This window comes from Oncorhynchus nerka, linkage group LG24 (genome assembly GCF_034236695.1).
Source record: "Oncorhynchus nerka isolate Pitt River linkage group LG24, Oner_Uvic_2.0, whole genome shotgun sequence".
Lineage (NCBI taxonomy): Eukaryota > Metazoa > Chordata > Actinopteri > Salmoniformes > Salmonidae > Oncorhynchus > Oncorhynchus nerka.
Window position 1 is genome coordinate 76708629 of NC_088419.1, and position 16939 is coordinate 76725567.

At 42.0% G+C, this 16939-nt stretch overlaps 1 protein-coding gene across 6 annotated transcripts in view; it reads right to left on the reverse strand.

Annotated features, from left to right (window-relative positions):
* Nucleotides 1-7893: 7893 nt before the first annotated feature.
* Nucleotides 7894-16939, reverse strand: part of trappc8 (trafficking protein particle complex subunit 8) — a 99235-nt gene continuing 90189 nt past the window's right edge. For 5 of the 6 annotated variants that reach the window (XM_029633129.2, XM_029633126.2, XM_029633127.2 and 2 more), the window contains 7 exons: nt 16861-16929; nt 16722-16780; nt 16245-16448; nt 13989-14090; nt 11171-11313; nt 10153-10242; nt 7894-9574 (listed from right to left, as the gene is read on the reverse strand). In XM_029633129.2, the coding sequence (XP_029488989.2) occupies nt 9340-9574; nt 10153-10242; nt 11171-11313; nt 13989-14090; nt 16245-16448; nt 16722-16780; nt 16861-16929 (902 nt within the window). In that variant the 3' untranslated portion in view covers nt 7894-9339. Of the gene's footprint in view, nt 9575-10152; nt 10243-11170; nt 11373-13988; nt 14091-16244; nt 16449-16721; nt 16781-16860; nt 16930-16939 lie in introns of those variants that run through there. The other variant, XM_029633131.2, reaches the window with a different exon arrangement.

Sequence of the window (16939 nt, forward strand, 5' to 3'; positions counted from 1 at the left end):
TGTAGTGATTCCTGTTGTTGATGTAAAGAATATTTGCTGGTATGTGTGTAATGAGGAGCAGCTAGATGCTGCACTTGACACTTATGATATTGCTTATCCTAGTTACTAATACGCATGTACCCATTAAGAAAATTACTGTGAAAACTGTTAAATCCCTGTGGATTGATGAACTGAAAAATGGTTTGGTTGAGAGGGATGAGGCAAAAGGAATGGCAAATAAGTCTGGCTGCACAACTGACTGGCAAACATACTGCAAATTGATAAATCATGTGACTAAACTGAAGAAAAATAAACTACACTATAAAACAAAGATACATACAAAGAATGATAGTAACAAGCTTTGGAGCACCTTAATAAATGACATTCTGGGGAAAAAAAGGCAAACTCTGCTCCATCATTCATTGAATCAGATGGCTCATTCCTCACAAAACCCATTGCCAACTACTTTAATGATTTTTTAATTGGAAAGATTAGCAAATTTAGGCATTACATGCCAGCCAGAAATGCTACTCATCCATGTATAACTGATTAAATTATGAAAGACAAGCATTGTAATTTAGAATGATGTAAAGTGAGTGTGGAAGAAATAAAACAATTATTGTTGTCTATCAACAATGACAAGCCACCGGGGTCTGACAACTTGGATGGAAAATTACTGAGGATAATAATTGACTATATTGCCAATGATATTTGAGATATCTTCAATCTAAGCAAATGCGTGTGCCCTCAGGCATGGAGGGAAGCAAAAGTAATTCCGCTACCCAAGAATAGTAAATCCACATTTACTGGCTCAAATAGCTGACCAATCAGCCTGTTACCAACCCCGAGTAAACTTTTGGAAAATGGTGTTTTACCAGATACAATGCTATTTTACTGTAAACAAATTGACAACAGACTTTTAGCACACGTATAGGGAAGGACATTCAACAAGCACAGCACTTACACAAATCACTAATGATTGGCTGAGAGAAATTGATGGTAAAAAGATTGTGGGAGCTGTTTTGTTAGACTTCAGCTCGGCTTTTAACATTATCAATCATAGTCTGCTGATGGAAAAACATGTGTTATGGATTTACACCCCCTGTTATATTGTGGATAAAGAGTTACCAGTCTAACAGAACACAGAGGGTGTTCTTTAATGGAAGCATGTCCAACATAATCCAGGTAGAACCAGGAATTCAACGCTTAATAAAGAGCACCAGTTAGTTTCAGAATTGGTGGCAAGGAATAAGTTAGTCCTAAATATTTAAAAATCCAAATAAAAGCATTTTATTCGGGACAAATCATTCACATAACCATAAATCTCAACTAAATCTTGTAATAAACTGCTTGGAGTAACCCTGGATTGTAAACGGCCATGTCCTACGGGTTCTAGTTTTTTTGCACCTGGACTACTGTTCAGTGATGTGGTCAGGTACCAGAAAGAGGGATCTCAGAAAGTAACGGTTGGCTCAGAACAGGGCAGCATGGCTGGCCATTAAATGTACTCGGAGAGCTAACATGAATAATATGTATGTAAATCTCTCATGGCTCAAAGTGGAGGAGAGAGTGACTTCATCATTAACTGTTTTTGTAAGAAGTGTTGACATTCTGAATGCACCGAGGTGTCTGTTTAAACTACTAGCACACAGCTCAGTCACCCATGCATACTCTTCAAGACATGTCACCAGAGGTCTCTTCACAATCCAAGTCAAGAACAGACTATGGGAGGCACACAGTACTACATAGAGCCATGGCTACATGGAACTCTATCCCACATCAGGTAACTAATGCAAGCAGTAGAATCGGATTTTAAAAAACCAGATAATACACCGTATGGAACATCAGGGACTGTGAAGAGACACACACACACACACGATAGGACACACACACAATGATTTTGTATTGTAGATATGTGGTGATGGAGTGGTGGCCTGAGGGAACACACTGAAAGTGTTGGGTCAGGTGTTATGAAATGTAATGTCATGTAGTATTTTAAACTGTATGTACCCGTCTTATGTTGCTGGACCCCAGGAAGAGTAGCTGCTGCATTGGCAGGAACTAATGGAGATCCATAATACAACTGCAAATAATGTAAAAACATTCTTAAAAGTCTCATGCAGTGTAAGTCTGCAATGAACACCACATATAGGCTACTGCAGGCTATATCATAGAAATCGAAAGCTATTTCCATGTGAAAATGTTATAGGATTTGCTCCATTTGTTTTGTTTGTAGGCCTACATTATGCTCAAATAGTCACTGTCTAAAACTGTAAGGGTACAGCCTCAGTGTTCACTGTAAACGTGCACCGGAAGTTAGAGCAGAAAACACATAGAATAGAGCAGAAAACACATTACTGTTGTTTTCTGTCACTATGGACAACAAAGTTCTTGGCCTATTGTATTATTATTGTAATATCTTGTGCTCTGAATTTACAGCAAGCTTTGTCAACCTAGGTATGTCACATACCTGTCACTGGTTGTCTTGCAACATGGGGTTAACTGGAGAGCGCTAAAAAAGCATTGTAATATGCTTTTTGAAGGTGCGCATCAAAGAGCCCATGAAGAGATGAGTGTCCAATTGTCACCATTTGGCACAGCTGTAAATTGAGAGGAGTAGGAGCCAAGGGTGTTGCTACTGGGAGAATTCCAATGAAGGGTTTGAGTGGTCAGGGATAATCAGGGGAAGGAGCCATTACTTAGCCTGATCCCAGATAGGTTTGTGATGTCTTGCAAACTCCTACAGGCAGCTAGACATTACTGTAGCATGTGTCTGTGAGTGGACTCTCTCCCAGACCTGCTGTCTCGATATCAGAATGTTCGCCTATGAAAAGCCAACTGACATTGAACTGTTGCACCCTCTATAACCACTATGGTTATTATTTGACACTGCTTGTCAGCTATGAACGTTTGAATGTCTTGAAGAACAATCTGGCCTTAATGGCCATGTACAGTGCATTAGAAAATGATTTAAACCCCTAGACTTTTTGTACATTTTGTTACGTTACAGCATTATTTTAAAATGGATTAAATAAAAACAATTCCTATTCAACCTATACTCAATACCCCATAATAACAAAGCGAAAGCATGTTTTTCGAAATGTTTGTAAATGTATAAATTACTTTTATTTTATTTTAAATACCTTATTTACATAAGTATTCAGACCCTTTGCTATGAGACACGAAATTGAGCTCAGGTGCATCCCGTTTCCATTGATCATCCTTGAGATGTTTCTTCAACGTGATTGGCGTCCACGTGTGGTGAATTCAATTGATTGGAAAGGTACACATCCGTGTCAGAGCAAAAACCAAACCATGGCGTCAAAGGAATTGTCCGTAGAGCTGAGACAGGATTGAGTCAAGGCACAGATCTGGGAAAGGGTACCAAAACAATTCTGCAGCATTGAAGGTCCCCAAGAACACAGTGGCCTCCATCATTCTTAAATGGAAGAAGTTTGGAACCACCAAGACTTTTCCTAGAGCTGGCTGCCCTGCCAAACTAAGCAATTGGGGGAGAAGGGCCTTGGTCAGGGAGGTGACCAAAAAAACGATGGTCACTCTGACAGAGCTCTAGAGTTCCGCTGTGGAGATGGGAGAACCTTCCAGAAGGACAACCATCTCCACAGCCCTCCCCCAATCAGGACTTTATGGTAGACTGGCCAGGCGGGAAGCCACTCCTCACTAAAAGGCACAACAGCCCGCTTGGAGTTTGCCAAAAGGCACCTAAAGGACTCAGACCATGAAACAAGAATCTATGGTCTGATGAAACCAAGAATGAACTATTTGGCCTGAATGCAAAGTGTCACATCTGGAGGAAACCTGTAACCATCCCTACAGTGAAGCATGGTGGTGACAGCATCATGCTGTGGGGATGTTTTTCAGTGGCAGGGACTGGGAGACTAGTCAGGATCGAGGGGAAATTGAATGGAGCAAAGTACAGAGAGATCCTTGATGAAAACCTGATCCAGAGCACTCAGGTCCAAAGACTGGGGCAAAGGTTCCCCTTCCAACAAGACAACACCCCTAAGCACACAGCCAAGACAAAGTAGGAGCGTCTTCGCGACAAGTCTCTGCATGTCTTTGAGTGGCCCAGCCAGAGGCCGGACTTGAACCCGATCGAACATCTCGAGAAACTTGAAAATAGCTGTGCAGCGATGCATCCCATCCAACCTGACAGAGCTTGATAGGATCTGCAGAAAAGAAAGTAATAAAGTCCCCAAATACAGTTGTTTCAAGCTTGTAGCATCATAACCAAGAAGACTTGAGTCTGTAATCACTGCTGAAGGTGCTTCAACAAAGTACTGAATAAAGGGTCTGAATACTTATCTAAATAAGTATTTTTAGCAGTCCCCAACCGATTGTGTTTGTTTGTTTTTTTGCGTTGTTTGTAACTTGTTTTTTTAAAGCTATTTTTTACATAATGTTACCGCTACAGTCTCTTATGACCCCCCCAAAATTCTGGACATCAAGACTGCGATTAATCACCATGGACTGGCAGAATCCTTTTTTCCTTTGACGAGCCCGATGCAAACAATATACTGCTTACTCGGGAACAAACCCAGATCCCCCTTGATTTGCGTGAAGAGGCAGAGAAAAAAGGGCCAGAGGGCGGGCTGTGTTCTGAGAATTCGTAGGCGATTGAATAAACCCCCACTTCCTTCCATTCTGTTAGCAAACGTGCAATCTTTGGAGAATAAAATACATGACCTACAGGCAAGACTAAACTACAAACGGGACAATCAAAACTGTAATATCTTATGCTTCACCGAATCTTGGCTGGACGACGACACTTTCAACATACAGCTGGCTGGTTATACGCTGTCCAGCAGCATAGAACAGCAGCGTCTTGTAAGACAAGGGGCGGCGGACTACGTATTTTTGTAAATAACAGCGGGTGCATGATATCCAAGGACGTCTCGAGTTATTGTGCACCTGAGGTAGAGTATCTCATGATAAGCTGTAGATCACACTATCTACCCAGAGTGTTTTCATGTGTATTTTTTGTAGCGGTTTACATACCACCACAGTCAGAGGCTGGCACAAAGAAACCATTGAATGAGTTGTATTCCGCCATAAGCAAACAAATGCTCAACCAGAGGCAGTGCTCCTAGTAGCCGGGGTCTTTAATGCAGAGAAACATAAATCCGTTTTACCAAATTTCTATCAGCATGTTAAATGTGCAACCAGAGGGAAAAAAACAAGCTCTGGACCACCTTTACTCCACACACAGAGACACATACAAACTTCTCACACACCCTCCATTTGGCAAATCTGACCATCATTCTATCCTCCTGATTCCTGCTTACAGGCCAAAATTAAAGCAGGAAGCACCAGTGGCTAGGTCAATGAAAAAGTGGTCAGATGAAGCAGATGCTAAGCTACAGGACCATTTTGCTAGCACAGACTGGAATATGTTCTGTGATTCCTCTGATGGCATTGAGGAGTACATGACATCAGTCATTGGCTTCATCAATAAGTGCATCGATGATGTCGTCCCCACTGTGACAGTACGCATATACCCCAACCAGAAGCCATGGATTACAGGCAACATCCACACTGAGCTAAATGGTAGAGCTGCCGCTTTCAAAGAGCAGGACTCTAACCCGGAAGCTTATAAGAAATCCCGCTATGCCCTCCGACGAACCATCAAACAGGCAAAGCTTCAATACAGGACTAAGATTGAATCGTAGTTCACAGGCTCTGACGCTCGTCGGATGTGGCAGGGCTTGCAAACCATTATAGACTACAAAGGGAAGCATACCCGAGAGCTGCCCAGTGACACAAGCCAACCAGACGAGCTAAACCACATCTATGCTCGTTGAGGCAAATAACACTGAAACATGCATAAGAGCACCAGCGGTTCCGGAAGACTGTGATCACGCTCTCCGCAGCTGATGTGAGTAAAACCTTTAAACAGGTCAACATTCACAAGGCCGCAGGGCCAGGCGGATTACCAGGACATGTACTGCGAGCATGCGCTGACCAACTGGCAAGTGACTTCACTTACATTTTTAACCTCTCCCTGTCCGAGTCTGTAATACCAACATGTTTTAAGCAGACAACCATAGTGCCTGTGCCCAAGAACACAAAGGTAACCTGACTAAATGACTACCGACCCGTAGCACTCACGTCTGTAGCCATGAAAGGCTGGTCATGGCTCACATCAACACCATTATCTCAGAAACCCTAGACCCCCTCCAATTTGCATACTGCCCCACAGATCCACAGATGATACAATCTATTGCACTCCACACTGCCCCTTCCCACCTGGACAAAAGGAGCACCTATGTGAGAATACTATTCACTGACTACAGCTCAGCATTCAACCCCACAGTGCCATAAAAGCTCATCAATAAGCTGACCCTGGGACTAAACACCTCCCTCTGCAACTGGATCCTGGAATTCCTGACGGGCCGACCCTAGATGGTAAGGGTAGGTAAGAACACATCCGCCACGCTGATCTGATCCTCAACACATGGGCCCCTCAGGGGTACGTGCTCAGTCCACTCCTATACTCGCTGTTCACTCATGACTGCACAGTCAGGCACGACTCCAACACCATCATTAAGTTTGCAGATCAAACAACAGTGGTAGGCCCGATCACCGACAACGAGGCAGCCTATAGGGAGGTCAGAGACCTGGCCGTGTGGTGCCCGGACAACAACCTCTCCCTCAACGTGATCAAGACAAAGGAGTTGATTGTGGACTACAGGAAAAAGAGGACCGAGCATGCCCACATTCTCATCGACAGCGCTGCAATGCAGGTTGAGAGCTTCAAGTTCCTTGTATTTCTTATTCTTATCCGTATTTAATTTAACTGCACTGTTGGTTAGGGGCTCGTAAGTATGCAAGAGGACTGACTGGCTACTCCTTCGGATCCAGTTTTTTCTTCTTAGTTTCCTGACTTTCTTTTCATACCCACTATGCTTCTACATCTGCATTGCTTGCTCTTTGGGGTTTTAGGCTGGGTATGTATGTATGCATGTCAGGATGTGTACATATGTTTTACACTTGTTTGGTTACTACATGATTCCATGTGTGTTATTTCTTAAGTTTTGATGTCTTCACTATTATTCTACAATGTAGCAAATAGTCAAAATAAAGAAACCCTTCAATGAGTATGTGTCCAAACTTATGACTGGAACTATATATTTATATTGTCATCATTTAGCAGATACTTTAACCCAGAGTGATTTACAGGAGCAATTGTTGAAGGGCACCGACAGATTGTTCACGTAGTCAATTCTGGGATTCAAGCCAGTGAAATTTCAGGTACTGGCTCAACATTTAACCACTAGGCTACCTGCCTCCCCAGGTAAGTAGCTTTGTCAGTTTGTGACAACTGCCTATGTAAAAAGGGCTTTATAAAATATTTCATTGATTGACTATACCTTGATCCTGATGCAATGCCAAGGAAGTGCAAGTGTGTGTGCCAGCAAGAAAGAGTGACAGGACAGAATGAAGACATCGCTCTTAATGCATTCAAATCATAAAAAGCATAATAAGTGCAATCTATTTAGCAGAGATGGCATTCAGACGAAGCAGACGAACAGAGGCTAATTGAAGTTTGGACTACATTCATTGCATCTACAATCAACCCTTCCTTAAACCATAATAAAAGAGGAAGTCACTAATGTTGCCAATCACATCAGATCTTTTTCAGAGCTGATCTTATTGGTCAAAAGACAAATTAGTGAGGTAGAACAAATCTGAATTGGGCTGCCTCTAAACGCAGCCTATGTCTGCTTCCCAAATGGCACCCCATTCCCTTTATAGTGCGCATAGGCCTCTGGTCAAAAGTAGTGTAACGGAGAATAGGATGCCATTTGGAAAACATCCTAAAACTCAGTCAGTCTATAAAGTATAACTACAAATCACAACATTGTCTACACATTGCACACATAGGGGAGACGGTTACTTTCTCACAGCCCACATCATTGGTTACATTTTTATTTCTATTTACAGTACATTTGTTATAAATATAATACATCATCTGAAAAGCATTTGAGTAAATACATACATTTAAATAACAGCTTGAGCAGAAGGTGGAGGTCCAATGAGGGAGATGTATAGGGATCATGTTGACTTTACTGGTTCATACGTTGGTTTGTTTGTTTTGTAGAAAACTAAATGTGTGCACGTGGTGACTGACAGCACGGTCAGTCCAGATGGACTACAGGCTCACAGACAGGCTCACAGACAGGCGGGCAGGCAGTATCTGTATTAGAACCTCTCAGTCAGTTTGTTTGTCAGTCACATACTGTAGTATAGTGGTTAAACGCTGGGTCATATTCTAAAATGTTTGTGATGCGCTGATGGTCTGGTCCATGTGACTACACAACAGAAAACCCTGGTCATGGTCAGTCTCATTGAGGCAGAGGCAGTTTTTCCTACTTTCTCATCCTGGTTAATCCAAGAAGTAAACGACATCTGTCGCCACGGTGACAACTGCTCAACAACATGCGATTAGTTTTTCAACACTAAAAATAAAAATAAATCTCTGGCGGTAGACAAATGACGCCAGTGTCGTAGGAGACAAGATGTTGTAAACTCAGACGGCAACAGCATGTCTGTTCTCCTCCCCGTTCACAGGTCAATTTCATCAAATAAAAAAGGTCAAAACCAAAGTGCATCAGCTGAGATGACAGAGGAATAATACACAGAGAGAAAACAGATCCTTCTTCCACATGTAAGTCCATGATGCTTTGCTTTGTTGCTGGGACATAACATAGCTACTGGGGGGTTTATTTAACAACAGTCTGACCATCGCAGTGGTTACAAGCTCAATTGATGCCCAATTCCATTCAAACATTTTATATATTTTTTTAAATACATCTTACATCAAAACTGCTTTCCTTAGTCCAGTATTGAGTGTACTAGTTTGGAAAAATGGGTCAAATTTTTAGGGAGTGGAGTGGATGATTTGAGACTTGGTGGAAAGATATTTCTGCTTGGTAGCTGGTTCCGAGCTTTCAACAGTTTCTTAACCAATGGGGAGCCTTGGTAGTGGTGATTTGCAGATAATTGTTCATTGGTTATTGTTGGGTGGGCGGGCAGGCAGAATTAGGATCCTAATCATTAGGGCACACACTGTAGTAAAACCTGTTGCAACAGAAAATGAAAAATAGCCTTTCAAGTAGTCCCTCCCTGTTTTCTTCAGGTTTATGCCTAATGAAGACAGCCCAGTGTTCAAGCATTGTTGATCGTAAAGAGCGGGTGATGTGGGATTTGGAAGATATTTCTTGCTGGGTGGGTCTCTGAGCTCTCAACCCTGTTGTTGCCAACCAATGGGGAGTCTTAGTAGTGATGATTGACAGATGGTGGTTAATTCATAGTTGATGATGGGGGGCAGGACAATGTTCAGGTGCTGTTAATGATGATTAGTGCAGGCGTGGCCGTCTGCTGGCTGGTCTCACACATGGCTCCCTGGTCCGCCAGCTTGGCGAAGACCCGTGCAGTTCCCAGGTTATAGACGCCCGCATGCAGGAAGCCGGCTCTCAGCGGCAGCCTCATCACTTCCTGTGCCCTCAACTGCAGCTTGTATTGAGTCTGGCCCAGCCATGTAAATGAACCGTGCACCTCAAGAGACTCAGGACTGATGGAGGGAGGAAGAGAGAGAGAAAAAGGGATGATGAAAGAGGGGGATGAGAGGAAAACAATGAAAATTAAAACCTGGAGGATGAACGGGATGCAGTTATCAGGTAAACATTTGCTCAGGGACATGAGGAATAGATGGCAGATTTAAAGATGCACTGTGCAGAAATCGCTCCGTCATTTCCTGGTTGCTGAAATTCTAAGTGTGCCTAATTTAAGTTTGTGACAAAACAATTAAGTATCATGTAGAGAATCATTGCGTCATCTAAACCGCTGTGAAATATATTTTTCATAACCAAAAAGATTGTATTTTGAAGCTGATGTACAAAACCAAAAGATGCAAAAGTGAAAGATTAAGCAAGGGAAGCGTAGAAATAGTGCACATAGAACATATCTACTGCTTCTTAGACTTGCCTTCAATGAGAATGACAGATCTACAAGTACAAGTTCTACGTGAATTTAGTCGGGTCGCCCAAAAAGTTAAATATTGCATCTTTAACAGTACAGTGCGGAGCTAACGCACTAATAGGAGAAAATAGGACTAGGGACTACTGTGGGTGTGCGTGTGATTATATTTACCTGGTAGTTTTGTGTCGAAGGTCAATGATGGCATCAACTTGAGCCAGGGAGCAGTTAGATAGAGTCAAAATGACTGGAACCATACAGAGACTACATATAGACAGAGGGGGAGAGAGGCAGAGGGCGGGTAGTGAGGGGGAGAAAAGGGAGGGGAGTGAGCGACAGCGAGGGGGAGAAAAGGGAGGGGGGAGTGAGCGACAGCGGGGGCGAGGGAGGGGGGTGAGGGGGTTATTATACTCATTCTATGTCACATTAACTAAAGCACTGCACTTAAGGTTCCTGACTATCAGTCTGTTTCTCCTCACTGTCTCCAAACCACACTAATAGTTATAATTTAATCTCCTCAAAGCACCTCTCTTCTGCCAGCAACAACAGTTCTAGAAATAATTACATTAATAGAGTTTAGAACAAAATCATGTCAAAAGATAATCGTGTAAGTCCAGTTCTGACTAGTGAATTATGCGAGAGTACGCGTGTCACACAAACAACCACCCTTGGGACAGGCAGGCTGACAGATTCCTCATGAACGGTTTCAGTTTAGAGTAGATTAGTATAGTGCCTGTTCAGAAGTAATTCTCCACTCCCATATCCTGTGGAGACCAGAGAGAGAGAGCTAGAGCGAGACACATTGCACTATCATCACAGCCCTAGCATGTCTGTCTTCCTGTCTCTTCCCTGGTCTGTATTTCAGTGCTCCAGGTGTCACCTGGCCCCTGAGCCATTCTTTTCTTCTGTTTAGAAGTCCAGTCATAGATACTGCTATAGGGCAAGTGGCATCCAAACCCATACAACCAGGACAGGTACCAAGACGCATGGGGGGAGAGAGAAAAGCAAAGAGATCTCTCCCCTTTTCTTGGCTGGGTTGATAATGCATGCGTGCAAACATGTCTGTGTGCATTGTGTATGGAATGTGTGTGTGTGCGTGTGTGTGAGTGTGAACATGTCTGTGTGCATTGTGTATGGAATGTGTGTGTGCGTGTGTGTGAGTGTGAACATGTCTGCATGCGTGACGTGTTACCTCTTCTGTACGAAGGAGTGGCTGTAGCTTTCGGGGTAGTGCAGGTTGGTCTTGATGAGGTGGGAGAGCTGTTCCATGGAGGGCCGTGTTATAGGAGGAGGAAGCTCTGGTTTAAACTTCAGCAGCACCATCTCTTGAGCCTCCTACAATTCCACAGGTCAGAGGAACACAACAGAATCCACACCATTATACACACAGCCTCCTACAACAGGACAGAGGAAGACAACACGAGGTCAGGACACAGGGACAGATGCCATTTCAACACACCATCTATACATCTCCTAAGCCTCCTACTACACAACAGAGAAACAGAGACCATTGTGTCAAACAAACACTGCATTTATATACATGTAATTACACAGACATTTTGTTGTGGCATAATTTGTTCGCCATTGTGCAGCCTGCCCCGTCCAGGACTTTTGCCGTTACAAAATATAATGAACGGCCTCTTTGGCAAAATGCCTTGATAGAGACATTCAGAGAAATATAATTAGACGTTTTGACAAAAGACAACTTTTCAGTTGGTGTGTGTGCGCAGTCGTGGCCAAAAGTATTGAGAATGACACAAATATTAATTTCCACAAAGTTTGCTGCTTCAGTGTCTTTAGATATTTTTGTCAGATGTTACTATGGAATACTGAAGTATAATTACAAGCATTTCATAAGTGTCAAAGGCTTATTGACAATTACATGAAGTTGATGCAAAGAGTCAATATTTGCAGTGTTGACCCTTCTTTTTCAAGACCTCCGCAATCCGCCCTGGCATGCTGTCAATTAACTTCTGGGCCACATCCTGACTGATGGCAGCCCATTCTTGCATAATCAATGCTTGGAGTTTGTCAGAATTTGGATTTTTGTTTGTCCACCCGCCTCTTGAGGATTGACCACAAGTTCTCAATGGGATTAAAGCCTATTTATTTTTGTAACAAGCCGTGTTTTGTTTAAAAGCCTATTTATTTTTGTAACAAGCCGTGTTTAGTTTAAAAGCCTATTTATTTTTGTAACAAGCCGTGTTTAGTTTAAAAGCCTATTTATTTTTGTAACAAGCCGTGTTTAGTTTAAAAGCATATTTATTTTTGTTACAAGCCGTGTTTAGTTTAAAAGCCTATTTATTTTTGTAACAAGCCGTGTTTAGTTTAAAAGCCTATTTATTTTTGTAACAAGCCGTGTTTCGTTAAAGCCCATTTATTTTTGTAACAAACCGTGTTTTGTTTAAAAGCCTATTTATTTTTGTAACAAGCCCTGTTTCGTTAAAGCCTATTTATTTTTGTAACAAGCCGTGTTTCGTTAAAGCCTATTTATTTTTGTTACAAGCCGTGTTTCGTTAAAGCCTATTTATTTTTGTAACAAGCCGTGTTTCGTTAAAGCCTATTTATTTTTGTTACAAGCCGTGTTTAGTTTAAAAGCCTATTTATTTTTGTAACAAGCCCTGTTTCGTTAAAGCCTATTTATTTTTGTAACAAGCCCTGTTTCGTTAAAGCCCATTTATTTTTGTAACAAGCCGTGTTTAGTTTAAAAGCCTATTTATTTTGTAACAAGCCGTGTTTAGTTTAAAAGCCTATTTATTTTTGTAACAAGCCGTGTTTAGTTTAAAAGCCTATTTATTTTTGTAACAAGCCGTGTTTAGTTTAAAAGCCTATTTATTTTTGTAACAAGCCGTGTTTAGTTTAAAAGCCCATTTATTTTTGTAACAAGCCGTGTTTAGTTTAAAAGCCTATTTATTTTTGTAACAAGCCGTGTTTAGTTTAAAAGCCTATTTATTTTTGTAACAAGCCCTGTTTCGTTAAAGCCTATTTATTTTTGTAACAAGCCGTGTTTCGTTTAAAAGCCTATTTATTTTTGTTACAAGCCGTGTTTCGTTAAAGCCTATTTATTTTGTAACAAGCCGTGTTTCGTTAAAGCCTATTTATTTTTGTTACAAGCCGTGTTTAGTTTAAAAGCCTATTTATTTTTGTTACAAGCCGTGTTTAGTTTAAAAGCCTATTTATTTTTGTTACAAGCCGTGTTTAGTTTAAAAGCCTATTTATTTTGTAACAAGCCGTGTTTAGTTTAAAAGCCTATTTATTTTTGTTACAAGCCGTGTTTAGTTTAAAAGCCTATTTATTTTTGTTACAAGCCGTGTTTCGTTTAAAGGCTGTGTAAAGTTCATTTGTTTCAATGTACCGGTAGGCACCTGCGGCTTATAGACATGTGCAGCTTATTTATGTACAAAATACATATATTTTTTAAATTCTGTGGGTGCGGTTTATATTCAGGTGCGCTTAATAGTCCAGAAATTACGGTACATCAAGCTTTTGAGTCTACAAATATGTTGGATGCATTTGCTCTTTTTTTTGTTGTGTTTTAGATTATTCTGTGGCCAATAGACATGAATGGTAAATAATGTAGTGTGTCATTTTAGAGTCACTTTTATTGTAATTAAGAATAGAACGTTTCTAAAAAAAAACTCTACAGTAATGTGGATGCTACCATGATTACGGATAATCCTGAATGAATCATTAATAATGATCAGAAAGTTAGATACACAAATATCATACCCCCAAGATATGCAAACCTCTTACCCTTATATAACAGAGGTGGTTAGCATTTTTGGGGGGTATGATATTCGTGCATCTAACTTTCTCATCATTATTCACCCGATATGGATGAAAATACCCTCAAATTAAGGTTGACCGTCTGCACTTTAACCTCAGTCATTGCTTGATTTCAAATCAAAACTTTTGGATTATAGAGACAAAAGAAGAATAAAATGCTTCACTGTCCCACTAATTACAGAGGGCACTGTATGTACATGTGTGTGTGCCTGGAGTGTGTGCACCTCTTTCTGTCTGAGGGAGCAGGCCTCTTTGCCAATGGTCTGTAGTGCCACATGAAGCTGTCCTTCCAAGATCACCTGCTTGTTGTCTTCAACAACATATGCCTGTCAACAAGCAAAAACAAATATTAGCAACCAACATACACCTGTCATCAACAAACAAATATTAACAACCAACATATGCCTGTCAACAAACATTAGCAACCAACATACGCGTGTCAACAAGAACAAACAAACGCGTGTCAACAAGAACAAACAAACAGTCAATTCATTGGCCTGATGTCAATAGCAAAACAGCAAAAACAACTTCAGCAATCAGCTCAACAAAACCTTGACATAAAATTGACTATCAACGCATAATTAAACAATGAAACAGGATGGAGAAAAACAACAAAAAACTTCAGCATTTATTGACAACATCTTCAATAACGACGTGAGCTAAATATACACTGCTCAAAAAAATAAAGGGAACACTTAAACAACACAATGTAACACCAAGTCAATCACACTTCTGTGAAATCAAACTGTCCACTTAGGAAGCAACACTGATTGACAATAAATGTCACATGCTGTTGTGCAAATGGAATAGACAACAGGTGGAAATTATAGGCAATTAGCAAGACACCCCCAATAAAGGAGTGGTTCTGCAGGTGGGGACTACAGACCACTTCTCAGTTCCTATGCTTCCTGGCGAGCCCTGCAAAATGACCTCCAGCAGGCCACAAATGTGCATGTGTCTGCTCAAACGGTCAGAAACAGACTCCATGAGGGTGGTATGAGGGCCCTATGTCCACAGGTGGGGGTGGTGCTTACAGCCCATCACCGTGCAGAACGTTTGGCATTTGCCAGAGAACACCAAGATTGGCAAATTCGCCACTGGCGCCCTGTGCTTTTCACAGATGAAAGCAGGTTCACACTGAGCACGTGACAGACGTGACAGAGTCTGGGGATGCTGTGGAGAATGTTCTGCTGCCTGCAACATCCTCCAGCATGACCGGTTTGGCGGTGGGTCAGTCATGGTGTGGGGTGGCATTTCTTTGGGGGGCCGCATAGCCCTCCATGTGCTCGCCAGAGGTAGCCTGACTGCCATTAGGTACCGAGATGAGATCCTCAGACACCTTGTGAGACCATATGCTGGTGCGGTTGGCCCTGGGTTCCTCCTAATGCAAGACAATGCTAGACCTCATGTGGCTGGAGTGTGTCAGCAGTTCCTGCAAGAGGAAGGCATTGATGCTATGGACTGGCCCGCCCGTTCCCCAGACCTGAATCCAATTGAGCAAATCATGTCTCGCTCCATCCACCAACGCCACGTTGCCCCACAGACTGTCCAGGAGTTGGCGGATGCTTTAGTCCAGGTCTGGGAGGAGATCCCTCAGGAGACCATCCGCCACCTCATCAGGAGAATGCCCAGGCGTTGTAGGGAGGTCATACAGGCACGTGGAGGCCACACACACTACTGAGCCTCATTTTGACTTGTTTTAAGGACATTACATCAAAGTTGGATCAGCCTGTAGTGTGGTTTTCCACTTTAATTTTGAGTGCGACTCCAAATCCAGACCTCCATGGGTTGATACATTTGATTTCCATTGATCATTTTTGTGTGATTTTGTTGTCAGCACATTCAACTATGTAAAGGAAAAAGTATTTAATAAAAATATTTCATTCATTCAGATCTAGGATGTGTTATTTTAGTGTTCCTTTTATTTTTTTGAGCAGTGTACATTCCATCTATGTATAATTGGAGAAGGGAACAGCAACACCATAGAAGTCCTGGAATAGCGTGGGAGAACTAACAGTATTAAGTGAGTTGTAGTGGTTTAGGATTTGAGTATTTATTAGGATCCCAATTAGCTGCTGCCTAGGCAGTCCAAACAGGACCCGTCAATTTTTTAAATTTATATATAACAAACATACTATTGATGCGTAGGCTATGGTGTAATGGAATGTTTTGCCTTGTGGTAGGTTTTGTGGGTAGACACTTATGTAGATGTCATAACCAGCCGTAAAATAACACAATACATGTCACAACAGGTCTAAATATATGTGTCATAAGTGTTGTGACCATATAACAGGTTATGACAAGTTATATCAGCTGTTATGACATTATGACATGATTATGACTGTGTCATAACGTGCTATGACGCTGGGTGTCAAGTAAAGTGTTTACCAGTAATTGCAATAGAGGTCTATTTAAATTATGCAGTCGTACTAATCCTAATACAATTAGTAATAGTAGTGTATTTTAATTCTGTGATTTACCTTCCAGAGGACGATGATGTCGAGGTCCACCTCGTTGCACTTCCTGACCACACCTGTTATATCCGCAGCCCCACCCCCAGGACCCGCCCCCTGACTCCTGGAATGTCTCCCCTGTGTCTCCACGGCAATAAGCGGTCTCCAAGATTCCGAGGGCTGACACCTCCGGAAGAAGAAGTCTGCACACGGAGTGGTGGAGCTGATGATCTGAGGAGAGGAGGAGAAGAACAAGGGAGGAGAGGAGGAAGGAGAGGGGAAGACAATAGAGGAAAGAAGAAAGGGTGAGTGACAAGATAGCAGATAAAAATGGGGGAGAGGAAAAGAGATGGAGGAAGGAAAACGTGGGAAAGGAAAGAAGGGAGGGAGAGAAGGTTTGGGTGGAGAGGGTAATGGTACAGCTATTTCTTTTTTTACATTCAGCAACACCGACCAGCAGTGACAGATAACCATTATAAGAGGACAATAACAGTGTTAACATACCTGTTCATTTCCAAGGCTCAGGTCTGCAAAGGTGTACTTCTCTAGTGACTTTGAGGTAGCTAAGACACAGAAGATAAGTCAGGAGAGAGAAAAGAGATTCTCCTCATTGTCTGACATTGTTGGTAATGAGAGTGTGTACCTTCGTGGGGTTTGCATCGTGTTGCTCTGAAGCACAGCTTGCCCCTCTCTCTGGTGGTGAGTTTGCAGTCTGGAATGAC